The sequence below is a fragment of the Amblyomma maculatum genome, chromosome 10 (genome assembly GCF_055883805.1).
Source record: "Amblyomma maculatum isolate TAMU_Amacu chromosome 10, ASM5588380v1, whole genome shotgun sequence".
Taxonomy (NCBI): domain Eukaryota; kingdom Metazoa; phylum Arthropoda; class Arachnida; order Ixodida; family Ixodidae; genus Amblyomma; species Amblyomma maculatum.
This window is the reverse complement of record NC_139353.1, coordinates 49,762,215-49,788,735: the sequence shown is the minus strand read 5'-3', so window position 1 is coordinate 49,788,735 and position 26,521 is coordinate 49,762,215. Positions and strand designations below refer to the sequence as shown.

At 47.0% G+C, this 26,521-nt stretch overlaps 1 protein-coding gene across 1 annotated transcript in view; it reads left to right on the top strand.

Moving 5' to 3' along the window:
• The window catches only part of LOC146176349 (nuclear RNA export factor 1-like), a 44,945-nt gene that overhangs the window by 3,445 nt on the left and 14,979 nt on the right, over positions 1-26,521 (top strand). The window contains exons 4-16 of the mRNA XM_084582697.1: positions 4,780-4,847; positions 6,052-6,119; positions 6,951-7,034; positions 7,116-7,220; positions 10,442-10,513; positions 11,877-12,035; positions 14,761-14,868; positions 16,371-16,483; positions 22,336-22,372; positions 23,819-23,887; positions 26,121-26,176; positions 26,255-26,315; positions 26,450-26,490. Coding sequence (XP_084438823.1) covers positions 4,780-4,847; positions 6,052-6,119; positions 6,951-7,034; positions 7,116-7,220; positions 10,442-10,513; positions 11,877-12,035; positions 14,761-14,868; positions 16,371-16,483; positions 22,336-22,372; positions 23,819-23,887; positions 26,121-26,176; positions 26,255-26,315; positions 26,450-26,490 — 1,041 coding nt within the window. The remainder of the gene's footprint in view (positions 1-4,779; positions 4,848-6,051; positions 6,120-6,950; positions 7,035-7,115; positions 7,221-10,441; positions 10,514-11,876; positions 12,036-14,760; positions 14,869-16,370; positions 16,484-22,335; positions 22,373-23,818; positions 23,888-26,120; positions 26,177-26,254; positions 26,316-26,449; positions 26,491-26,521) is intronic.

The following is a 26,521-nucleotide window of genomic DNA, read 5'->3' as shown; positions in this document are numbered from 1 at the left end:
AGTACATATAAAGTATGCTAATGACGTGAAAAATTTGAACCTGGCAAGTCTACATTGTCAAGACACCACCATGTGGTAATTATTTTTTTTTTGTAAATATTTGATCAGTATTTATTCGTGAAAGAGATAACGGCACTCCTCACACCTCAGAGAAAATGTGTGCAAAATTTCATTCAGATATGAGCATCAGAAGTACCAAACACATGAAGGGCAAACGCTGAAAATTGCCCAAAATTGCATTTTGAGAAAAATGCATTTGAAGTTAAAATTGCGTGTTTATTTAAAAAAGAGGGCTTCAATTCCTATCAAACTTTGGAACAAAAGAAGAAAATTGTCCATAAAGCAGCCACTGGCACTAGAAACTTCCTGCAGCATATGTCGCTCTCTCATGACTCTTGCGAGTGGACTTCGACATGCGCTTTTTTTTCTTCAGTGTGCGGCGATTTGTGTTCGCTTCCACAGTCAGCTTCAAGGACATTTGTTTCTGCATTGTTATTTCTCTGGATGTGCCAAGCTATGATGCATTGGCTTGTGGAGTCCAATAATTGAGGAAAATCGCACTAGCTGCTCATATCCAATTCCTATAAAACAGGCCGCCACAGCAGCTTTGACGTTGACGGCGAAGCTTTCATCCGAGCTCCCGCCGTCAATCTCTGCTCGCATCCCTGCACGCCATAACTCGCCGCAATCAGTATGTTGTGGAAAGCACACATTGCGGGCAGGCAGAGTTCTCGCAGAGTAGTTCAAGAAACGAAGCGAGTCTGCGCTTTGCGGCCGGTTCCCGAATACTGGAAGTCCTGAACGCTGGCTTGGGCAAATCGCGCCGCCCACAAGAACGTTCACCGCTGCCAAGTCAGTAACTACAGATGACGCCTCATCGCAGGCTATTTCCTCACCTTAGAAATGCCCAATCTTTTTTTCCAAGGCACTTACCAATCTAACGCCGCTTCAAATTCCTCGGAGGCATCTGAAACGCTGGAGGGATCGGCGTCGGTTCCACTAAGCCTAACTGCCACAGGTCGAGTTGTCACTGGACGAGCCTTCTCTTTCGATTTTCGCCAACGTCCTCTATATTTGTGAACAGAACGGTATTTCACTCCTCGGTGACTGCGCTGGTTCAATTGTGCTTCATCCATGACGAAGAGAAAGTTGCCGAACGATCGTCACTCGGAAACGCACCTCGACGTAGCATGGAGCCAGCAAGTGGGCTTCGCCACATGCGCACGCGTGGCGGCCAATGGCGAGGCTCGATTCGTACCACGTGATTTAAAAACCAGTCGCAGCGCTCGAAAAACGCGACATAGGCATGCTTTTTTTAATTATTGCTTACGTTTTAGACACTGGGCAACTGTGGTGATTGGGAGAATGCGGCTTGGCTGATCTCCTCACGTGATCCGCAACGGCGATCAACTGTGCTATGCCGACCGCGGGACGCTCGAAGATAGCATACTTTCGGTCATTTAACCGCCACCGTGTGCTCTTTAAACGTAATTTCAGCCCATTTCCTGTTTAAACTCAGCTTTGATTTTTATTTTCATGAAAGTAGAGATACTAAACTTGACAAAACAAGTAAAAACAAAAAATCTGTCATTTTCGAAAAAACCCGCGTTTTTCGACCCGCATCTCCCCTTAATGACCTAAAAGGTCAGGGAAACCGTCAGGGGTATTCCATGGTGCAATGTAACTGAAGGAAAGTTGCAGCGTACAAGTAATAGACTTGAACTGCTGTCACAAGCGTTGAAAAGCAGAGTGCTAGCCGATTGTATCACAGTGTTCCCTGAAATTTGAAAATTTTGTCTCTGTTTTTCAAAATGATCGCAGCGGTCGAGGGGGGCAATGCTAGCTACCTGTTTGCAGAGGTCAATTCGCTTTTTCTCAGTGTCGATTTCCTGCAGTGAAAGCTGTTTTCACATCTTCTTGGCACCTTCGCTGGCTGCAATCATAGTCAGATCTTGCACAAACTTCACAATCAGATAATCCGTGAAACGAAAAAAAAAAAGAAAAAAAAAAAACCTTCCCGCACGTGTGAATGGCACAAACAAACTGACCGGCGAACAACTCGCAACACATAGAAAAAAGGGCAGGCAGCTATGCCGGCTGGCTACTGCATATTAAACCACAGCTTTGTGGTGGCGCTAGGAGCTGATACTAGATATGCTGATGATAATGGCTACAGCCCACGAACCATGCACACAGAGACTGCGGTTTCTGTTTCACGTTAGAGTTGCGGTCTGCGACGCTGTTATTTTTAGCCGAATTCGTTATACTGATGTTCCTACATTATAGAAGAAAAATTAAACACGTACGTTATTTTGGAATTTACACTATATCGAAATTCATTATTCTGAAATAGTTTTACATTGGAAATCTACTATGGACTCTTAAAATGAAAAATCTGGTAATGCAGTGTTCGTAGTAGTGATATTTGACTATTTCTCACTGTAGATAACGGGTGTATGAAAAGGGGCCATAAAGACAGCCATAATTTCATTATGAACACACATTCACTGAAATCGCCGTGTCAGTTTTTAAAACTGGATATACAGTAAAACCTCGTTTGTCTGGATCTCATTAACTTGGAAATTCGGTTAATTTGGACTCGCTGCGCTGTCCCGGCAAGACTGTATGTAGTTCAATGGCGGCAGACACTCATTATCTCGGAGGCATTTGCCCGGACATCGGTTAACTCGGAGAACTTCGAGGATGAGGGTTGCTGACTTTACTGCGTTGCTGTGTGATACAGCATGGGTGTGCATCCATAGCGGGCTGACAACGGGAAACCTACGTGAGGCAAGTCGGTCTGCGCGCTGCTCGGAAAAAAACGAGAAACAATGACAAAAAAAAAATAAAAAAATAAAAGCTGAAGGGCACAAAATGTAATGATGATAGCGGATCATGTGAGCAGTGGCTAGGTGGCGCCGGTGACCATGCACTTCAAAGGGAGAAGCCATATCATTATCATCATCGTCAGGGCAGCGAGACTGTATTTTGTTGTCAAATGACTGTCACTGCTGTCCTGTGGCTGCGATGACAGTGCGCGAATCATGAAAATAAGCGCCCGTTGCTCTGTTCGACTGTGTTTAGAGCCTGTTGCCGCTTCCATTGCACTCCACAACGATGGCAACCGCAACTCCAGTGAAGTGACGACGATATATCCGTCGCTGGCATGCGGACCGATGACGACATATTATTGGAAATTCTCGATGAAGACTGAGATTATTCCAGTGATGAAAGTCATGAGCAGCCGTTGCCGCGATGTCGCACTGTGCAAGAGGCCGCCGAGGCTCTCGCTATACTGGGGGAATTTTGCTTCGGATGCCGCGACAATGAGCGTGCATACCACAACTTGATGGGACTGAAAAAAATTGCTATCGCGCAAATTCCGATGAAGAAACAAACAAAAATAACGCAGTTTTTCACGAAATAAAGGTAGTGTGTACCCAGTACATGTTGTGTTGTTTTCATGGTAAATTCGATAATCCGGAATTCGGTTAACTCGGACATTTTTGCTGGTTGCTTGTGATCCGTAACAAGGTTTTACTGTACAGTGAACGCTTGTTAATTCAAACTTCACAGGACTGTAAAAGAAAGTCCCCCCCCTCCTCCTCACTAAAAAAAATTCTTGCATTAGGCAAAATTTTTTTGCACAAAATGGGGCAATGTTTCGCCAGTCTTTTAGACGAGAACAGCTCAATAGTTACGACCAGTACCGCCAATGACGGTCTGAAACATCGCACAACTGCAGTCGGTTAGCTGGCTGATGGACGGCCAAGAGCCACCACCTTAGGGAGGTGACGCGAAGCTTGTGGAAGGGAAACCGATCGTAACACTTTTTCTCATTGCACGCACTTCGGTATTACGTGGTCAACTCCGCAATGTGTAAGTTCAGGCGTTTCATTCAGGCTTGAGGTTTTGATGACGACTACTAATTGCGCCCATCGTACCTGGACGCAGCCTGCTCGTACAGGACTTGTAGCACTTGTCCGACGCCATGGCCTTATACATGGCCATTGGCTGGGACCACGCTGGTAATAGCGCTTATTGCAAAGTAGGTTCATTTCAAAATTAAGGGGGATTTGAATAAACGAGCATTTAATGAATGACAGGTCTTGAAGGTCACGTGGCAGCCGCTGCCATGGCCGCCCGCACCTACACTCCAGCGTTACCAGTCACTGCACCGCTCATGGCTCCAGTATGGATTTGCCCATTCTTCCATCATTTTACTTTGTTTTGTCTTCTCTCTTCATTTTACCATGCAATCTCTATGCCATCCTATCTGGGAGGCATTTCTTGGAATATGTGCTGGGAACCAAGGCTGACCAGACACGGCGGTTGATGTTTCTAGTTATCCATGGTGGAAATAGATCATGTTCGAATTAGCGGGATTTTTTTTATACCTAGGCATCTATGGAGCTTGGCTGGACCAAGTTGTGCAGTTCGAATCATCCAAACTTTCAAATTATTGAGGCTGCAATTAGCGAGCTTTCACTGTAGTGCAGAAACCATATGCCGACAAAAAGCCGAACATTGCAGTATTTTTTTTTTTTTTTTTTTTTTTTGTCGTTTCATCTTTCAGACGCGATTTTATTTTCTGTATCATTTTGTTCGTCGTGGTGACATGCATCAGTCTCTACTAGCCTTTGTAAGTTCTTGGTCGGACAAGAAGGACCAAGTGAGGAAAGTGCATTTTGTCCTGTTGTCATGTAGTGAGACGTTTTGGTCTTGGCATTTTGGTGATAATGGCGTTTTTTTTTTTTATTTATTTTTTTTTTATTACAGCAAGCCTTACACCTCCTACAACCGGAACAACAGGAAAAGGCGAGGGGGAATGCCTGACAGGAGAGGGGGTGAGCGGCTGTCATTTCTTCTACCTTCTAGTCGTAAATGTTTGCAGTCGTCACTATTGCCAAATTACTCATTGCGGTTTCTCCTTGCAGGCATGTTCTTATCTACTGCTGTTTCTGCAAACACTCTATAAATCGTAAAAATGGGGTTGTAGATGTGAAATAAATATATCCAGGATGATGAAATTCTGTGTTTTCTACATTGGAATTTTATGTGAGATGCTAATTAAGCATGAATGAAATTCAGCTTTGCCCAGTAAATAATTTGTACTCGAATTTCTTCTGCCACACAGTTTCAGTTTTCACTTTAGATAATGAGTACTTATTGAGTGCTGGCAAATTCTGTGTAGCGATTCATGCTTACTAATAATTACAAGTTCTAGAGCAAGGTTAATGAGGAAATTTTTTTTCTCTGCACCCGGTTATAAAAGCTGAGGGGGAAATAAAAGTGCTTTATTTAAATGGTAGCTTAGTGCCAATCTACAATATCTATTGTGACACTTTGGTTTTGAAGGCAGTAATTAGAAAGTTCATTAGTCTTCACTAATTGATGAAGCTTAGAGAAGAAAAGATATTAACTGCATAACTGCAGATTAAGAGCACCTTTGTGGTAGGTCAGCTTGCTGTGCAAAGCATGAAACCGCACAAAAGTGCAATTACTCAGGCATCTTGCATGCTGTCTTTCTTGCGTTGACATTTTGCCCTTGGGATGCAGGAAAGGAGAAGTCTTATCTTATTCTCATCACTGTCCGTATCAATGCAGCGGCATTATATTGCACGTCAGAGCTGCGCATTTTTGGCCAGTCATTGCCTGGACAGCAAGTTTTTTTTATAAACGAAGTGTAAGCGTGGCAGGAAAGCTTGGTCCCAACAAAAACTGTTCGTGATACAAGCCGCCCGTAATAATGAGGGTCGTTTCAATAGCCCACGGTTGTATCCTTTCTTTTTTTTTTTATTCTTCTTCTTGCCTCTTTCGTTTTGTATAACCTGGCTGTGTTCTTTGTACAGGGATCCTTCCAAAGAGAACAGACTGTCAGAACATACTGTCAGGGAACATTTTTATGCTCACTTCACTTTTCATTCACGTTTCCTTTTTTTGAAACAACAAACAAAAATCTAGAAACAAGAACAGGCGACTGCTCACAGAATGCCTTGATGGATGTCCCCATTCTCGCTTCAATGTGTTTTGCGTTTGTTTTCCTTGCAGGCCGGGATGTCTACGTTCCGCCACACCTCCAGAAACGAGGCAACGAAATCATGTGGTACAAAGTCGCAGTAAGTGCTTCCGCAGCCATTTAAATCTCTCTCGCGGACACCTTCAGTCGTCATACGGCATCCCGTGAAGTCGCTTTAACGGGAATGGAAGCACTGTATGTACGCAACATAGCTTGAGGTCTTCTCCTCAGTCCATTGGCGTCTGATTGCGTCTCCTGTTGTGTTCAAAACAAAGGTGGGATTGTAGCTAGGGATTTTTTTATTTGTTTATTTTTCTCGCCGGTTAGTGGAGCTATAGCAAGCCGCACCGTTAGGCCGCTTGAGCTTCTAGTGCCAAGTGCAAGATACCAGTCATATGGAAGTGTTGTATTATTTCTCTGCCAGTTTTGATCAATCTTGGGAAGTGCATTCACACAAATATGTTTACAGCTGAGGGAATTTATTTCCCCCCACCACACAACCATAGCTTGCGGAAAGCATGGCACGACCGACGATCACGGCGTCTGAGAGGTGCAGGCCATGCATTGCCGCGAACTGTGTGATTTTGATCACGGAGTCAACAGTCACACGTATTGCTCAAGGTTGTGGTCATGGTTCGCACGTACATGTCATCCGTAGTTAAGCTTTGGAACGTCTGAAATTCTGCTCACTGTGCGCAATGCACGCTGGCCGTGAAGTTCTGTGGATTAACTTCGTCCCGAAATTCGTATAGACCAGGTTTGTATCACTGACATTCTACTGCATGTCGTATGAAGAACGCGTCGGGCAGCTCGTCATTTTCGGATAATGCAGGTGAAATGTCTGCCAAGCTCTTGCTCTTAAAATGTTCACTAAAGGCTTATGGTAATCAGTGTGGTAATCCATTTCATTTTCTTTTGACATTTACTGCAGGTTACCCAGGGCAAGAAGCTCGGCAAGGATTTCATTCTAAGAGAGATCAAGGCGCGAATAAGTGTTCCTCTCATTCCGTACAACGTGAGCATTGCTTCCGCTCTCCTTGTCTCTACTGCTTCGAGTGTGTGTGTGTACCTCCTGAAACGCGTCCCGTTCTCTCAGTTCCAGTACGATGGGAACAATGCCATCTTCTTCATTAACGACCCAGCAACCGCTGCAGCTGTGCGCAGCCTCAACAGAGTGATCGACACGCCGACGGGCTTCAAGGTGGGTGCTTGTGCCACTTGCCATAGGTGTGGAATGGTTGGGCTTGTGCCCGTAGCATCGGCAGAAGCGTTGCTGGTTACACGCCGTACGTATTGTCTATCGTAGCCTTGTCGGTTGCAGTTTATGGTTTGACATATGCAGTCGACGACTGATTTTTCGGACACCCAACTTTTCGGACATGCTTGAATATTCGGACTTTTTCCCGGCCCCAGGACGTACCTTATAAAATCATTGTATTACGCTGCTCAAAATTTCAGACACTCTAAGGAGGGCTATTCGATTTTTCGGACATTCCAAGCATCAGCCGGGCCAACTGCCACACATTTTGAGCGGTGTCGCCGCCATCTTATTTGTTTACTTTTTCCTTCGATAGCCTCGAAACCGGTGCCGGCCTTGCGTGCCGCTCCTTAGCTAAACACGCTTGATCGAGGCTATAATATATGCCTAGCAGCTTCCGTTTCCAGGACAACGTCGCTGCCGGAGTGCTTTTTTTTTTTTCCTTTTAGCGCGATCGCTTCTACTGCCTGTTCTTCTGTGTGTTTGCTGTGCGTTTCACGTTCGTTGCCGAGCGTAGCGAGTAGGCCTAGCCGTGGTCATGCTGATGCGAGAACTACATTCTGTCGCTACTGTGGCTCGCATTTTATTCAATCGGCTTCAGTTCTGTTTCCGGATTTTATAAGATTTTTTTTTTTTTTTTTTCGTGCAATGCGACAGCGAGAAAGCACTCAACGGAGTCGGTGTTGTGATTCAGTGTTTGGTGGTTGTGGTGTGCCTCGACAGTGGGAAAACCTATTCTGTCGATTTGCTTGGAGCACTTAGTATCTTCGCCGATGCGTGGAAGTCTGTAGCACCCACAACGCTGCACAATTGCTTCCGCGACGCGGGATTTGTGCTGAATGACGAGTCTGCTGCCTTGGATGAGGAGAGCGTCGTCGAGCAGTTGTCAGGCAGTGAGCAGTTCATTCACGACCTTCGCACTGCTGGTGTCGAAATACCATCGACCGTCTCGTTTTCAAAGTTCGCAGACTTGGACCACCAGTTGGAACTGTGCTGTGGGCTCATAGATACAGGAATTATTCGCCAAGTGCTTGTGGAGTCTGAGAGCGAGGACGATGATGGCTCACCTGCAGCAGCGCAGCCGACGCAAGCTGAACTGATGCAAGCGAAATTCAGGTGGACCTGTTAGCACGGAAGCGGAGCGTGGTGCAGAAAAGCATTCATGACTTTTTGCAGCCTCAAAGTGAATAATAGGAAATAAATTGAGCTTTTTTGGTGCATATTTGTTTTTTCGGACATTTTCGTGGTCCGTTGAGAGTCCGGTCATCGACTGTATTCCACTGCGCGTTCACCTCATTGTGTTCAGCAGTTGCAGATACCGTATAAACGCGTGTAAGGGCCGCACTTTTTTTTCCAGACTCGAGGGCCAATTTTCGGGGTGCGGCCCTTGCACGGAATATACGAAAAAAAATTTTTTTTTTTCTACTAAAAACACACCAATCAGGGAACGAGCAGTACGGCATTTATTCTAGGCTCAATCTTCACTCGTGGAGTCTTCCGACTCCGAGCTGTTGCTGTGCTCTGATGCATGGTCATTCCACAAGAAATCGTCTTCAGTCCCATCTAAACTGTTGGATATTCCGGTCACCTTAAAACTGCGGGATACAATGTCCGCAGACACGGAGTTCCATGCGGACACAATCCACCCAAGCACAGTTGCGAGCGGTGCCCTTTTGAGTCGTCCGGTCGGCGTCTCTTCGTGATCGTCGCTTGCCATCCACTCTCTGTACTGTCTTCGGAATTCTACCTTAAAAGGGCGATTAATGCCCACATCCAGCGGTTGCAGCATTCCGGTGAGGCCACCCGGAATCACGGCCATGTCTGTGCCGATACTGCGCAGGCGTTCTTTAACCCTATCCATCAAGTGACCGCGGAAGCTGTCCAGGACCAGGAGCGACCGTTTGGCCAACATGGCGCCTGGGCGATTTTGCCATACGCTTTTAACCCAGTCGAGCACAAGCTCATCGTCCATCCAGCCCTTTTCTTGGGCTCGAACTACTACTCCCTTGGGGAAAGCGTCTTTAGGAACCCTTTTCCTTTTTAACACAACATAAGGGGGCAGCTTTCGCCCGTCCGCGGTGACGCACAGCATAACTGTGCACCGTTGGCGCTCCGCGCCGGTTGTCCGCACGACGACACTCTTCGTCCCTTTCACGTCAACTGTGCAGTTCTCGGGAGAGTCGTACCACACGGGGGTCTGATCGGCGTTCGCTATCTGTGACAATATGTAGTTGTGCTCGTGGCGCAGACCGATTACATATTTTTGAAAGCTGAGCACCTTGTCAGTATAGTCCTGCGGCAGCCGCTGGCACAGCGTGGTCCTTCGCCGAAGGGACAGGCCCTTCCTCTTTAAAAATCTTCGCATCCAGCCTGCACTAGCTTTGAAGTCGTCGCGCGGTATGCCTTTCGCACGCGCCAAGGCTTGCGCTTTCACCCGCAACATGTCCGTGGTTAACGCGTAGCCGTTGTTCCGCACTTCCATGGCGTAGCAGAGCAGCTCGTTCTCCAGTCCCGGAAACTTGCACGGTTTGCCTCGGAAGGCGCGCTTTTTGCAACTTGAGTTCTTCAGTGCATCTTTTTGTAGGCACCATCGTCGGACGCACTTCTCGTCCACGTCAAATTTTCTGCCCGCCGCACGCTTGCCGTGTTCAAGAGCAAACTCCACTACTTTCAGTTTAAAGCCGGCTGTGTAGCTATTCAGGTACTTGCCCATCGTGCTGAAGTTGCTACGCTGGGCGCAAGTTCATGAACAAAAGCAGACAGCGCACGAAAGCCACAACTAGAACAAACTGCCACGCTACAACTCGCGTGCCCTTGACAGCCACAATAAAATGGAGCTGGTGATACTGATGCCGATATGGATAGTGGTCGCGAGGGAGAAAAAGTTGACGATGATGACGACCCGCGGCCTCGGGCGTCATCTGTAGGCAGCACGTGAAAGCTCCTGTGCGCATGCATTGCGAGGGCTATTCCCGCGTGGGTCGTGGAAAGTTTGGGTGCGGCCCTTACAAGGATATTTTTTTTTTAAATATTTCCTTCAGAAAAACAGGGTGCGGCCCATACACGGGTGCGGCCCTTACACGCGTTTATACGGTAATCGGTGTTCTCTCACTCACTCTGATTGGTTGTGCTTTCAGTAAACGCTTCCTTTGCACGCATTGCAGATGGCCATCGTGGTGAAGGGTTCCGAAATGCCAACCGTGAGCCTTGACGAAGAGATATTTGGTAATCTCAAGGTGAGTCTGGGTCTCGCATGCAGGTCAGCGGGGCTTGTTCATCAGACTATAAAGCTGCAGAAGTGTGCTGGTTCATTGGAACCAGCAGTGTCGAGGTGAGGTCCGTGTTGTATTAGTATACCTGCGAAAAAATAAAGATGACACGGGGCAGACGTTTCATGGTCTGGCCATTGAGTCCAGATTGTTGCCTTTTCAAGACATCCTTGCGAGCTTCGTTACATGAATTGAAAAAAATCTAATTATTTGATTCTAAATGGCAAGAGCAGATCCCATCCTGTTTGAAAACGGTGGTTGTTTCACCGACCCCTTGTAACAAGGCTGCTCTCGAAATGCTTCTGAGAGTTAATTGGTCAGCAAAAGGCAAATTCTGCTGGTTAGCCTGGAGCTTTGTCAGTTGGGAGCGCAGGGGAACAGAGAGTCTCCTGGCATTGTGAAAGTGGTCCCCTTGCGCTTACCATTGTCATCTATGTTACACGAAAAACCTGCTCACTTGCGCGCCTGTCGTTCTGCTGGATGGGTCGAACTGGTCGGTCCTTCGAGAGGAAACTGTTTTGTGCGGAAAACATGAGCTACACGTTGCGCGTTTTCCCAGTAATGGCGGTGCTCACGGGTTCCAAGAATTCCTTTCAGTTGCAAAGTTAGGGTAAATGTAATTTTGGTGCTTCAGTATACAGGTTTTGTTATTGTTATTATTATTTCTGATGCAATAGTGTTGAAGGCCCTGTTCCGCATGAAATACATCGTTGTGAACTGAAATCACAGGCGTGGATTTGGTAGATAGTAGTTGGTGCGATATGGGCGTTTACTGATTGATAAGTGGTTTGAGTGACGTTATGAGATCATACGGTAGGGTTAAGGGTGCAACCTTGGGCTTCTCCATTGAGATGGGAATCGAGCCTTCCAAGGACACGTGGGCGATGGGAAGACAAGCTACTCCAGCCAACCAGGAATGTATATACGGCTTGACTAAGTCTAGGCTGTCTAGGTACCTATGGTGGCAGTCTTTAACATGGGGTTGTGTAAGACTGTATGCTAATGAATCTGTGCAACATTATACGATTAGGGTTGTAGCAAATTGTATGTACGCGAATAAGGACTGCAGTTGAAGGCAGGAGCTACTAACGTTCGTTTCATCGTTTTATACCCTTAAACGCGGAGCTTAAATGTTCCCCTCCCCCCTTCCCCAATTTCTTTTGTGTACTTCGGGTTATATGAGTAAATTTGGTGAGATGAGTGTTATTGAAAATGTGTCGTGTATGCTTTCATGTTTGCCGTAAGGAGTGGCATAGTTCGCTTCATAATTTTTGCCCTGTGTTGAACCGGCGTCGTGGGAGTGTTAATTAAGCGTACCTCCACCTTTCAGATGGTGATGGGCAAGCGCTACGATGCCGCTCGCTGTCACCTCAACCTGTCCAACTTCCACAGCGAAGAGGCTCTCAAGGAGCTCAACCTGTACATCACCCTTGGCCGCACGTGTGTCCTGTCGGTCGCTGTCAAGATCATCGTCGATAACATTCCAGAGGTGAAGTCGTACCGCGTTTACTTTAGCGTATTCGGCGCGGGTCTTTTTCTCCTCAGTTCACTAGTTTCGGAATGAATCTGGTGGTATAGTAGTACTGTATAGTCCCAATAACTCTTTTACCCCGGAAATTTGGATAATTCAAACTAGGAGTGTGGTCCCCGGCAATGATGGGGCTCTTTCGTCAAGAGGCACTGCTGCTACTGCATTGCACTGTGAAAAAGGTAGTGGAGACCTTTACGATTAAATTAGAACGCTTCATTGTTCCCAACAGTGTATGCAAGTAAAGCACGTGAGAAAACCAGAAAAAAACGTCGTTCTCACGTGGGTTTCATCTGAGATGCAGACAGTCGTCATACGTGGGGGTTCATTGGATAAAATTACTGCGCTGTAACTGGCTTTCGGCAGTTTTAACGCATGACGCTCTCGCGGCTCACTGCGCGGCCCCTTGCACTGAAAATCCGCTGTCGGTGCCGGCGTTGCTGTTGTGACTGAAAAGTCACGAGCATGGCACTGGCACACTAACTGGACATAAGGTTACCTGTCGTTAAATTTGGCAGGAGCTGCCAACTCTGGTCTCCCCTGTCGTGTGGGAGGGAAATGGAAGGTTTGGTATAGCATGCTTCATGTGCTAGTGCAACATTTTCATTTGAGATTTTGCTTGGCTGCACACGTAACTACGGCCAAAGTGCACCATTTTTATACCTAGGTTTGACCACTGGCTTATAACCACAAGTTTATCATTACAACGATATTTAGAAACAATGAAAGATTTTCCGCAGTCCCGCTAGATTTGTTATATCGAGATTTGGCTGCAATTGCAATCGCGTGCTGAGCTTTAGTACAGTTAAACCTTTATGTAATGAACACCTCCATGTAACGAATTCCTCAATATTATGCTCTTCAATTTCCCCGACACTGCCCTCATTGAAGTGCTTGTATTTTAAAACTCCGTGTAACGAACGTATCACAGCGATTTACCTTGATCCAACTAACTCGCGGCACTGACTCTCCTTTAGCTAGCGACGAATTACTGGAAATTTGGCACAACACCGCAAGTTTCAGGATGATAAAACCCGAACTGATGTGAGAGGAACGCCTACGATGGCAACGAGCGACCGCAGTTGATACAACGCGGCGTGTTGCATTACGGGGTAAACGCAGCAATCTCTGCTGCTTTCGCTTTCGGAACGTGGCACTATGTTAGTGCCTAAGAGCAGTGAAAAATAACAACAAAAAAAAGAGACATGGGGCGAACAGTGTGCATCTATCGCTGCCATGCGGCTGCTCACAAGCTCACGCGCGTTGGTAAACAGGCGTGAAAACGCAGATGCCTCCTCACTGACTGGTGGTACAGTTACTAAATGGGCGAAGCGTGCGGACCGTGCTGCCGGCTCTGATGCCCTTTATTGTAAAACTATCAAGACATAAAAAATAAGTGTGAGGGAAAACCCGTACCGAACCAGAGGTTATTCTAGGCAAAAGAAAGAAAATAAAGGGGGCAGACTCTCACCCATGAAAAAATTTAAGAAAAACCGTTTGGACAAAAGAAAAACAAAATGGCACAAATTACAAGTCGAAAGAATGGACAGAGAGGCCTCAACATGAAAGAAAAGGGGGGGGAAAAAAAGCAACAAGGCTAGGGCCAGCATGCCCAGAAGCTTGACGGGCTCTTCTAGGTGGTTAGGAAGAGGAAAGGTGCGGGGAACTGCGGGAATGAAAAGCAGTCGGGGAAAATAAGCCAAGTGGAATAAAAAACGAGGGGGAAGATAAATGGGTTGAAAAACTGGGTTGAAGATAAATGGGGATACGCCGGAGAGGGAGATCCAGGGCCTGCTGACGACCACTTGCACATTCGATTGGTGCATGTCATCTGCTTGCCGCGGAGTTAATCGACTACATTTGAGACGTCCTTTCGCTTTCTGCTGCATACTTTTCTCTGCTCTTACTGCAACTTCCACTTTTACATGGCATTTTTATTGAGTTGCCAACAATCCGTGTCATGCTGATGTCAAGTTTACAATTCTGTAAAATTGTCTTTTTGTGAAGCGGAAGAATTACAACCCGTGTTTTTAGCAGGTACATCATCCAAATGAAAGCCCTACGAAGCCATTAAGTACTTAGGTAGTTAAATGTCGCAAGTCATAGTAAAACAAAGCTAAACGAAGGAAAACTTCCCTAAACACACGGGCTATAACATTGATTCTGCATGTACAAGGTGCGGCACAAAAAAAAAACAAACGAAACTGGTCCAATAAATTTATGGACTTATAGAATCAGTTCTCTGTGACATTATCACCTTCAAAAGTAGTCGCCTTCAACATTCACACACTTCTGTATTCGGTGCTGCCATTGCCGGTAACAGTTCTGGAACGAGGTTTTTGGAAGGCCCTTCAGGAGATTCTCCTTTTTTGCCTGAACCTCTTCAAGTGAGATAAAATGGGTTCCAAATCGCCGCGGAATTTTTTTGCATAGTGAGTTTCGTCGCTTTTCGAAGAGCTGGGCAGATTAAGAATTAATAGCCTGGAAATAGTTGTAATTTTGTTTGAGGAATTACTGACTTCTATTCAGGGTGTCGAAGCGAAATTTTTCTGGGTTCGGTTCGGACCGAAATCTCTGTTACTGCATAAACAAAATTTATGTCGGTCGAGCTGATATCGACCCACTGTGTTGCATCTTTTTCCTTCTCCGAGGCACTGAACATGCGGCCACGTGTCCTCCATTGCAGGTTCAGACATTGGACCTCTCGAACAACCGGCTGATCACCCTCTACCCCCTTGGTCCACTCCATAGCGCGTGCAAGCAGCTACGTTCCATCAACCTTGCCAACAACAGGGTAAGGAAAAGGGCAGGGGACATTTTCAGGAAATACTGTTGCGGCCAAGCGTTTCGCTTTATGCACCGTTTTGTTTCAAGCCTCCTGCACATGCAGCTGTGCCGTTGGGATTTTTTTTTTTCTTTGTCAGCTTCCCTCGTCATTTTTTTTAGATGCAGAAACATTGAAGAAATTGAAGGAGCTCGAGGCATTAACACTTTCCTGTCCGCGCCTATTCCCATTGATAGCCTGCTATCGGTGGTTTCACAATTCGTACTTTCCCGCTGTCGAAGCGTTCCTCGACAAGTGGCATCATCCAATGGGAAATAGAGGAATCCTTCTTTTAGTTTTGCTTTTGGTTTTATTTTTTCCGCCATGAGGGGGCCGCTCCGGCCAATTGTCTCCGGAGTCAGATGATTGGCGCTACTTGTTTACATCATGGCATTGATATTGTGCGCTCCTGCTATGCGAAAACTGCTCGGTTCCACGGAAGTTGACACATTGGAGAGCTCGTTTTTGGATGTGAACAGCAGCAGTGATGATTTGGAAGACGAATTCACCTCTCTTTAGACTGTCAGTGCTAAAGAGGTGAAGCGGCGGCAGTTCCGCTGTCAGTGCTAGCACTGACAGCGGAACTACGTCAAACCAACCCGGAACATCGACAGCCATGCCCCGATAAGTTTCGTTTTCGCCCATGAAAATGCTTTTGCTGCACATTGATCGGAAGAGATCACTGCTCTGAAGGTCACAACTGTTATGTGCAGGGTGCGAACGTCTTTTGAGTGGGGTTTCGAGTGGGTGCCGGCAGCGCTGGGAGTCGTGGTTTCTGCTAGAGGGCAGCCAGGGGTCGACCTTGGTGTAGGCAATGTCGACTACTGTTTTCTTTCCTAACTTAGCGAATACTGTACACAGAAACTAGAATTTGCTTCAATGTTGCGTTGGTTGTTTTAAAAAAACATATATTTTAAAATTTTATTTTTTTTTTTTCGTCAGGAAACTTTGGTGCTTTTTGTGCGTGATTTTTACTACAAGTTTTTGCTGATAGTTGTTTTTTTGTCATCACCTACTCAATAAATTGTTGATTGCCACTAATAGCATTGGGAATAAGAATTCCTCCTCTACAATTTGATGCTAGACACTCCTGTACCAAGCAAGTTTTGTTACGGAAAAAAAAATATAATGACACCATCCAAAAACCACCTTTTTCCACGGACAGAAAAGTGTTAAGAACAAGAAATAGGAATGGGCAGGACAGGTAATGTGAAGGCACAATTGCCAATAGTCGCTAAAGGTAACAAATTGGATTCCGAAGGACGGCAAGTGTAGAAAGGGGTCGGGAGAAGGTTAGATGGGCGGATAAGGTTAGACAGTTGCGGTGATCAGGGCGATCAGGTGGGTGCTATCCGCATGGGACCGGGTTAATACTGGAGGTGCACGGGAGAGGCCCTCGCCCTGCAGGGTGTATAGTCGGGCTGATGATGGTGATCAGTGCATTTCTCTTGTGCTGGATTCCTTCCGTGCAGATTACGAAGATGGCCGAGCTGGACAGCATGAAGGGCATGTCTTCGGTGCAAGAGATCGTCCTGGAAGGCAACCCTGTCTGCAACGCATACAACGACAAGACCGAGTACATCAGGTAATGCCACTTGAACGGCACGCTGTTTCCCAGATGAACTGGTATGAAACCGGTACCTAGTCAGTCTCACTACCAGGCACCCTTTATAGAAGCCGGGACACGGCTTGCGCTTGCTTTTTCCTTTCACAAATTTTTTGCGAGTGTTTCACGCCGATGCGGGACTGCAGTAAAGCGCGGCACAACTTGGCTTTGATTTGAACCTTTTCGAGCCCGTTTTTACAGTCTCCTCGTCGTAATTGGCCAAAACTGCCTTCCATAAAATGTAGACAAGCTTTCTCGGCACGCCTCAATATCGATTTAGCGGAGAAGCTCGCAGTTAAAACGGCCTCGTTTTTCCTTCTGACCCCTTTTGAAGGGATGCCTCCTCTGATCTTGTGTTCAAATTGTGATGGCATTTAACTTTCTCAAAGTCTGTGAATTGGCAGTGCTAACATATGTTCCACAAGTGGCGAAGCGGAGTGAGGTGTTTGAAAAGCTGCCATTCAGAACAGTGTTGCTTTCGTGCCATACTTAAACATGTGGCATTTACAAAGTACCTGGGCACTACTTTGCTGAGACGTCTATTCGAGTTCTCTTGGACGAGGATTTTCGCCTTGGTCCTGACTTTGCCCTAAATATTTCCTGCTCCTTTCCGGGAGCAATTTAGTGATGTCACCTGCCAGTAGTTCTCGCTGCGTGGGTGGGGGGGGGGCCGGCGATACCACATCGGGGGTCACAGTATCCGCTACACTTCTGACGACGATGCCATGCTCGGCGTTATGTCTTACACACTGTTGCACAAAGGTGGGATCACTCAAGGATGCAGGTTGCAAAAGATTGCAGACAGACATGCAGCTTGATGTAGGGCCGAAAACTTGACTGCGTACCCTTGAACATTGCTTGGCAAGGATACCTGGCAAAACAGGGATGCCTCCTGGAATGTGAGGTGCGAAATTGACTGGTGGTCGAGGGAGGAGTGTCATTGTTAGCTGCCTAGCCGGGAAGGATTGAGGCATGGGAGTTCTCAGAGCGCTGCCGAATTGGGCGCAAAAATACACATTTCACGAAACAAGGTCTTCTTTGTCGGTTCTCTGGATTTTGCCAGGTATTCTTTGTCGCCCTTTCAAAAAAAAAATGAGAGCAGGGCATCAACAGATTTCTTTTTGTGCGAGAATGACTGATTCTGAGCACAGCCAGCCAAATAGCGCAGAGGCGTCCACACCTTCAGATGCCTGCAACACCTTGTCGTGAAATGCGGCCTGCATTGCGTGCCCGCCTTTTTTTCCCGCACATCCGTTCTCTTCTTCTTCTCTTTTTTTCTGCTTGTGTGTCTGCTCAGTGGAAAGCCCCAGGCAGACAAAGCCAACCGCACCAGCCTAATCCTCTGCCAGAGCATCCAAAGAAATCGGCCGCATGCTTCAGACTTAATCTATTCTGTTAATTTTGTTACCGTAGTTAAAAGACAAGCGCTGTAGAGGAAAATGTTCCCCTTTCAGTTTCTGCTGGCACGGTTGGGCGTTGAGACTCATCCGCGGCGGGTCAAGACTCATTGTGCGATCGAAGGACCCCCTTTCCCCCCTTTTTTGCTTGAAAAAAAGAACTAGAAGTAACATCAGGGCAGGAAGAGGCTGTGAAGACTAATGAGTCTGTGGATCCCCGTGACGGCTGGGGCGGTCTCCCTGCTCCCCGGGGGCGCCAGCTACCAGGGACCAGCCCGTCTGGTTCGGATGCTTACAGTCTCCACCACCGTTGCCAGCGCCAGTCTAAGATTGTTTGTAGCTGTTCTTTTGTCGCGCCTGTATACGTAAGAACTGCAGCAGTAGCTGACCTAATGAAACGCCTAACGCCGACCTAAAATGCTAAACACTTCCCTTCCGCATCCCCTCCTCTCCTCAGCACCAGCGCGTCTCGGTTTTAACGGCTGAGGAGAGGTCTCGCACATTTGACGGAAAGTAGGCCCGCCCCTGATACAAGACTGAAGAAACACTCTTTCTCCAAGTTTTTGGGCCGCCTGCGGCCCAGAAATGGCTGTGTGCAGCGAGCGCTGTGGCATGGAGCAGCAGTCTTTCTGACGAACATGTCGAGTGAGCACGTTCAACTGCTGCTTGCAGAGTCAAGGAAGAGTACGGAAGCAGCTTGACGGGTGTGAGGGGAAATAGCCGGGCCGGTCGTTTTTGATGGCAGCCGTTGGCAGGCGTCGTCCAGGTTTGCAGGCTTCTGGCGGTGCTCGGCGCAACTGCTGTCCCGTTTACGAGGCTCGTGCTCAGAAACAAAGGCTCGCGGCTAAGCTCTCGTCCCCGAAGGCCCCCCTCGAATTGGCTTCTGGGCACTCTGTGCAGTCTCAACTGACCAGTCGCATTCGCTTGCTGAAGCTAGTGGCACGAGCGTATGCATCATGTAAAGACAGTTGTGCAGTTTGTGCCTCTCATCCTGTCTAGCTTGCTTCGGGGTTTGTGATTCCTGCTCTGCAGCTTATCGCTAGACCAGTTGCACTGTTGACAACTGTTGTATGAGCACCATACTTGGGAAGCTGGCAGGAACTAATGGGGGAGTGGAGTGGGGGCTGTACTGTTGACATCCTGAAAAAAAAATTATTGGTTGGCCTTGGTTTTGCTTGCACTGTTTTGGGATTTTTTGGGATGGACTTTCTGTAGTCTTGGCGTAAGCTCAAGTATGGCAAGCTTGCGTAAAAAAAAAAAAAAAAAAGAAATGCAAGCTGCAAACTGCCTTATGATACATTTCCTTCATGCTTCCTTTAGTCTGTTATTTTAGAAATGTGTTCTGGTACTGACGCCTCAGAAAAAGAGCAGAGGCCAGTGCTAACTGCAAAATGCAACAGTTGACTCCCACACACAGGTAGCGAGAAAAGTTGGCAGATGGTCTTGGGTGTGGAAAGCACTTACAGTCGAACCCACTTATATCAAACTTAAACGAAGCCACTCTTCACTCGAAGCACTTTCTCAGGGAATACTGCAATCTTTTGCCAAAAGTCTTCTCACTCTAGAAAAATCTATTGTTGCTTTGTGCAAAAGTTTGCATCCAGACCGCGTGAACAGTACTGTTTGACACACACTCTGCAAACGTTAGGTGCTATGTACAGGCCTTCGAGTACTCGTTAGTGCGCCATTGATGGTGTTAGCACCCAGCCAGACTATGCGTTAGTGCCATCGACGGAATATGTGCGCGTGCAACGGTTGCCACAAAACAGCAAAGAACCTCCGTTCGTCTGCGAGACGGAAACTGTCAGAAGTCGAGCAAAGCGAGAGAAAATGTGAAGTTGGGGCCAGAAATTTTGGAAGTTGCGGAGCAAGGCAAGGGGTACAAGAAAAAATGGGAAGTTGCGAAACCCAGAATCATCAGGAGCCAAGCAAGGCAAGAAGAAATGTGAAGTTTTGAAACCTGAAATTGTCCAGAGCGAAGCAAGGCAAGAAGAAGTGTGAAGTTACTGCAGGAAACAAGATCCTTGGAAGCCTGCCTAGCACCTTGTTGTGAAAAGGAAGCCTAGGGGACTCGTGGTGCCGGAGGTTTACCCATTGTTGCGTATGGAGAGGCAAGGGTATACATGCAGTTCCTTGACTATTAGTTATGGAACTTTCGCGCCTTCAGCTCTGTTACTGAGCATAAAGCAAGAGGGGCTTTGTTTTATTCTGCAGGGTTTTGTTTTTCTTTTTTCCTTAGAAAAGTGTCACGAAATTGTCAGCAAGCCTTACTCACGGAAAAGACCTGTGCCATGGACACTGTGAATGAATGGATCAGAGAAACTTTGGAGTGCACTGCAGTGAAGTACCATCCTTGCGAAATCTCTCACAAGAACATCAGTCGTTGGCCATTCGCAAGTCCCCTCAGCTCTGGCAGAATGCGTAGATCGACCTGCAGGTCGAGTTGAACGGCAACGGTGATCAGAAAAATCTCCAGCAAGTCGTCGAAGTCCTACAGCCATCTGGCTGCCTGGCTGCCTGTACCTCTGCAACGGTGCTGCCCACAACCACAATGTCAGCTTCAGAAACACTCCTCTCTGGTTCCTCCTTCCTTGGAAGATGTGCAGCTGCTTTTATTGGTAGCCTCTATGAAGCCATTGTGTAACCACTTTTCTTGGTACTTGTGTGTGTGTGTGTGTGTCTGAACATAACTATGATAAAGCTTAAAGACATCACCAGTGTGACTGCCACCAGGACTGCTCCATCTGTGCCTACATGTGTGCTGCGTACTCAGACTGGTTCATTGCTTCCGGGCGGCTGTTGAATGTGGCCTAGCTATTATGAGTCCATCGGTGTCGTTGATAGAGACATTCTCTGTAGGTATGTTGAGATGAGCTGACAAGGAGAGAGAAAAAAAAAAAAAAGAAGCCTGTTTTTGCTCACTGATATATCGAGTGGCTTGTGAACATTCTTATACACCTTCGTGCTGTTTATTCCGAAACCTGCTTTGCATGTTCGATGTGGATGGGTTCGACTGGACTGCTTGAAGTGCCCTGTTTAGATTCCCAAGTACTTTGTGCCGTGCACGGGCAATGCCTCGCTGCCAGCTGCTGATCTTAATATCGCTTGCCACACTGACAGGATACTTTCTGTATTATGACCTGTTGGGGATGTCATTATTCACACATTGGATTAGCGTCCGGCATTTCTATCACGCTCACATCAATTACAAAATACTTGTCGGGGGAAAAAAAGGAAAAACGAGCTCGCCCTTACTACATGTGAGAATGCAGTCGTCGGATCATGTGCCGCCAACAGTTTGAGGAGTGATAAACGCGATTGTGAAAACATAAAACTATGCAGGGGAGAGTCGCTAGTCTACGCTCGTCCTGTCTACTTCTTTTGAAGCGAAAAGCTTCACTAGGCTAGTCAGCTCCAAGTCTCGCGTATGACATGGTCTCAGAATAGCCACAGCTGGTTGACCTTCGCCGGAGCCGTGTGCTCCGCGCATGCGTCGAACCGAGTGACGTCACGAGAGAGGCGCGAACTGTCGGAGCCGCCGCTGCCGCTCTCTCTGCTGCTGCGCGTATGTATAGGAGTGCTTTGAGCGGAAACACAGGCAGTCGACATGGACAACGATGCTGAAGTGGCGGCTTTGAAATTGGCTGAGAAGAACGCGAAACGCAGGGCTCAACGAGCTGCTGAAACGCCGGAAGAGCGGGAGGCTCGCGTTGCTAAACGGTGATAGAGGGAGCCAAACTTCGCGAGGGCGCAGAACAGACATTGCGCAGAAAGGAAGAGTGGAATGAAAGGCTCCGGGAGAAACGAGCGACGGAGACCCCTAAGGAAAGAGAGGAGCGCATAGCGAAATGGTGACGGCGAGATTCTCAAAAGCAGCTATCAGCCGTGCATACCACCAGTTTAAGCAGCCAGGATATCCAGGCTTAACCAAGCTAAGCCACTACCAATTTTTTTTCTGTCTTGTCCCCTGCGTAGTTTTATGTTTCGAGTGGTACCCTTTTCAGCGAGAAGTTTTATGCAAATTTACGTTCTGCATGAGAAAAGCCTGTGCTGCAGCTACCACTTGTTCCTCCATATCTACTCGTTATGCACTGTTGCGGCCCTGACCTTTTTTTTTTTTTTTGCATTTTGTTTGTGCCTTTCTGGACCACGTTGACTCAACAGTGGCACCAGTTGGGGAGGGGGGATGGTTGCGGCCCCCCTCCCCCCTCTAGTGTTTTTCGATTGGCCTCTCGGAACAAGTGCTCGCCGAGCGATGTCTCTCGTGGGCTGCCGTGAGTCTTTTGTCTGCACAGCAGCGTGCCGGCCCTCCGCGCTCGTCTTCCGCCTGAGGTGACGACGGGGCCGCGGGAGAGAGGACCGCGTTTGGCTGACTGCTTCGGCACGTGCGCACGGCGGGGCTCTGCCTTGTCGTTTTCTTGTCTTTTTTTGCAGCGCCGTGCGGGAGCGCTTCCCCAAGGTCGTCCTGCTGGTGAGTGTTGTCTTCAAAAATATTCGCTATATCAGGGGCCTTTACTGTATCAGTTGGTAATGACGACATGGCCCTGAAGGTGCTGCCTCGTAATTAAATGGCTACTAACTGAAGCGTCTTCTTGGTTTATGAAAAAGATACCCTAATATGCCTTTCAGCATTGTCTTACCGCCCCTTTGTGGCATTTTCTTTTTTGCAGTTATAAGATTTTTTTTTTTTTTTTTTTGACATCTTGTGGAAGTATCTCTTAAGCTTGAAGGCAATGTGGTTACGAATGCTGAGTTTGGTTTCCTGTGAAAACGAAAGCTTCGCATGAACACGACGTTATATTCTGCTTTTTCTGTCTTATGTTCATAGAAAGCTTTACTTCTTCCTTTTCTTGTGCACTTCATGCTTTCCTTATAGTTCAAAGACTTGCGTAAAGTTGCCCTCTCTTGAGTGCTGCTAAGCCTGCTGGAAAAGCTGTTTAAAAATAATGCTCTGTGTTAGCTTTCTTTTTTTTTTTTTAATCGCCTCTCGATTCTAGGTAGCGCGCATGTGGCGATGTCATTTCGTGGGAAGTCGTCGCCGCAGCCAGACTCACTTTATCACAACTGATTTTTACGAGAAACGTCTTTACTATGAAGGGGGAAAATGTACAGTCGTCTATGGAAGATGAACTGGAACTTCAATATCGCTTTGCTATATCCGAGTTTACTACAGTGGGGTTCTGCTATATTTAGCTGTCCCCGTGGCTCCCTAGTGTAGTGTTGTGTAAGTCGACTCCAGATATGGGTCAGTCTCCTCTCAACTGGGGCTCCTAATACATACCTGCAAAAAGTCCATTGTACGACCACTGCCCTATATCTCCCGATGAGTTGCTCCGAGGCATCTGTGGCTGCATCATTATCACCATCAGCGGCCGCACTAGCATCAGCTACGTAGCCGATCAAAGCCAAACCAAGCCAACACCAAAGTAGCTGCGGCTGGTTGCATTTAGTGTGTGCTGTTGCTGTTGCTTGTGCGTATGTTTAGGGTTACCTAGGCCGCCTGTGTGCGGTATGCGCTGTAAATTTAGAGCTATTGCGTGCTTGAAGACGTTGGCTTGAAGTCACGGCGTTGCCAAAGCCTAAGAGGAGAATATTTGCAGAAGGTTTTTGTCCTGTTATAGTTTTGAATTTCTGTGCTCCGTGGCGCAGAGAAAAGGCAAACGATTTGCATTGTGCGCAACTCGCGGACGCGATGTCCGCACGTCTCGTGGTGGCGCAGCGAGCTAGAATAGGCAGTGTAGTAAACGGGGGTGTCTGCGTGTCCTCCAGAATGTCGCTCGTTTTGGCCCGATTTCATGAAAGTCTTGTGCCGACTCTCACTTAGTAGCAGACATTAATTATTTGAGAGTTCCACTGAGCGGCATGCAGCTCCAGAATTGGTCGAGTCCTTTTTTATTATTATTTTATTCCTTTGCAGGACCACAATGAACTGCCCCCTCCTATTGCGTTTGATCTGGGTTCGGAGGAAACCATGCCATTATCAAAGGTAAGCAACTTTCCAGAGCAGCCACTTATTCGGGAAGTTGGCAGGGATGTTTCATGGCCGGTCGTTGTGGAAGGCATATCAGCTGTCTAATCGAAGTGTTCATTCCTGTTTCATTTTTCGTCGGAAAACCAAGTCGGGCAGGCCTCTGAGGTCTCGGATAATTGAGTATGCTGTATTGAACGGTTGGCCTCAAGGTGTAGACTCAGCGAAAAACTTCGTGCTGTCATAGCTCGTGGACCTAAAAATTGTCACGACAGGGGGTGCATGAAATTTAGAGATACCATTGATGCTTGTCACATGAACCTCGCAACGACACACCGCAAGGCAGCCTTTAAGGGGAGATGCGCGTCGAAAAAGCGAGTTTTCCGAGTAATTTTTCAGTTTTGAGTTTTTGCCTGTAAAATTATCTTTGAACATTTAGCTACAACTTTCTAAAAGATCAAGGCAAAATTCAATCGTGAAGTTAGTAAAAAGTCCATTTTATTCAACCACGGTGGCTCGAGAAAGTGCTATTTTCCGCGCAAATCGTCAATTTTCGTGCGCCTATGCATCGAGAACGCCGCGTCGTTCGCCATTGCCGTTTGCTCCGAGAGGTTGAGTAAGCCTTTCTCTTGTAGATAGCATCTTTTGCAGTTTCGTATCTCGGCTGCAAATAATAAAAAAAAACGTTTTCCGCGCACGCTTCGAGCGTCCCTACTGGACCTTTTAAATCACGTGGTGCTCTAGAGAGGCCGCCATTGGCCTGGACTGATACGACGCTGTGGCGAAGCCTACCTCCTGCTTTCGTTTTGTGCAGCGTCTGGATCGCGCTACATCGTGCTCTGCTAGTTCTTTTTAGCGGCCTTTTAGCATTTGTTGAGTTCGCGATGAACGACACGCAGAAGCGCAACTTCCGAGCTCGAAAGTCTCGGTCGAAGAACCCGTACCGAGGACGCCGTCGTGGACCTCACCGGAAAACTGCAGCGGGAGACGCAAGCTAGTCCTAACCAGGCCAACGTGCACTCGGACGAGATCGATGCCGCGGTGAACTTTGTGAGCGCCTCGGAGGTGAAGATTGGACTCTTCAAGGAAGATAGGGCAGCATGCGGTCATCGATATTCTACGAGTGCTGCGATATGCGAGATTAGCACGCTTATGGTGCTGGTAAGCGGTGCTGCTTGCCCTACGTGCCGCACCTGTACCCTTGCGGTACGCGAACCGGTGGAAAAGCGAAAGGGGCTTTCGGCTTTTTTTGAGCTGCACTGTGAAAGTAGCGAGTGCCCAGCATCAGTGCTTTCTGCTGTGCACACCTCGAGCCGTGTTGTGCCCGGTGGACTTGCAGATAGCGCCAGTGGAAATTGGGACTATCGGAGTGGAAGCTCTCGCGACAGCTTCGCCGTCAACGTGAAGGTGGTGGTGGCTGCGCGCGCGATTGGCATCGGACACGAACAGCTGTCGCGATTTTGTGCAATTCTTGACCTGCCGAACCCATTACACCACAAGAACTTTGCTGCGATCGGCAAGAAAGTTCATGGTGCGGCCATGAAAGCAGTGGCAAGAAGTTTCAAATGCTTTTGTTGTGTTTATGAAAAGATACAAATGTTTGAAACTTTCAAATGCAATTTTCTCCATTCGTAGTTTTCACCATTTTTTACGTTTTGTGCAACAAGTTTTGAGTACTTTCAGTAGTCAGATTTGGATGAAATTTTGCACACAGCCTCTTCAAAGTGTGTAGAATGTTGTTATCTACCTGGTTATAAAAAATCTCTTCAACTTTTTTTGAAAAAAATTCAGAATGTAGACACATGGTGCCCAAAATATACACATTGGTGTTCCTGAATTTTTTTTACAATTATAGGATAAAATGAATAAATTTGAAGTAGCTTTCGACATACTATATTACCAAAGCAACAGAATGAGCTATTGCAAGCTGGTCTAAACATGCATTTCATTATCAAAAAAGTGTGCACAAAAGGCCCTATATTGTGCTTTTGCAGACACTTCTACACAAAAACTAATAAAGATATGTAGAAAGTAAAAACATATTTGGAATCAGCATTAAAAACTCTATAAATGGCCAATGTTTCATAACCTTAGGTTCTATATTAAAGAAAAAGTGTTTTCGAGGAGCATCTCCCCTTAATGCCAGAGTCGCTTTGAGACATTAAACCCTTCCGTACGTCATGAGATGCCTGTAGAAATCGGTAGTATTCTCCTGAAGTAAAACCTTTCGGTTCTGTTGTGCTTTTCCCAGCCAAGCTACTTCCCGTCGGAAGAAGTGAAGCAAGTTGTGGTGCAGTTCTTGGAGCAGTAAGTGGAAGCACCATATCCTTTCGTTTCATTGTTTTCTTTTTTCTTAACTCTGCTTTCTCCACTTGTCCCTTTCAGGTACTTCAGCATCTTCGACTCGAAAGACAGGAGCGGCCTGCTCGATGCCTACCACGACAATGTGAGTCTTGTGTCATGGCTCTCTCTGGGGCAAGATCAGATGACACTACGGAGCATTTTATGCTTGCCACGCGCTCTTGTCTCAAGGGTTCTGACTGCGTGGCATTTTGAATGTTTCTCTCTGTCTTTCCTCAGGCTGTCTTCTCCCTGACGGCCGTGAAGCTGGTTGCTACGAAGTAAGTTTGCTAATTCAATTTTACGTGATGA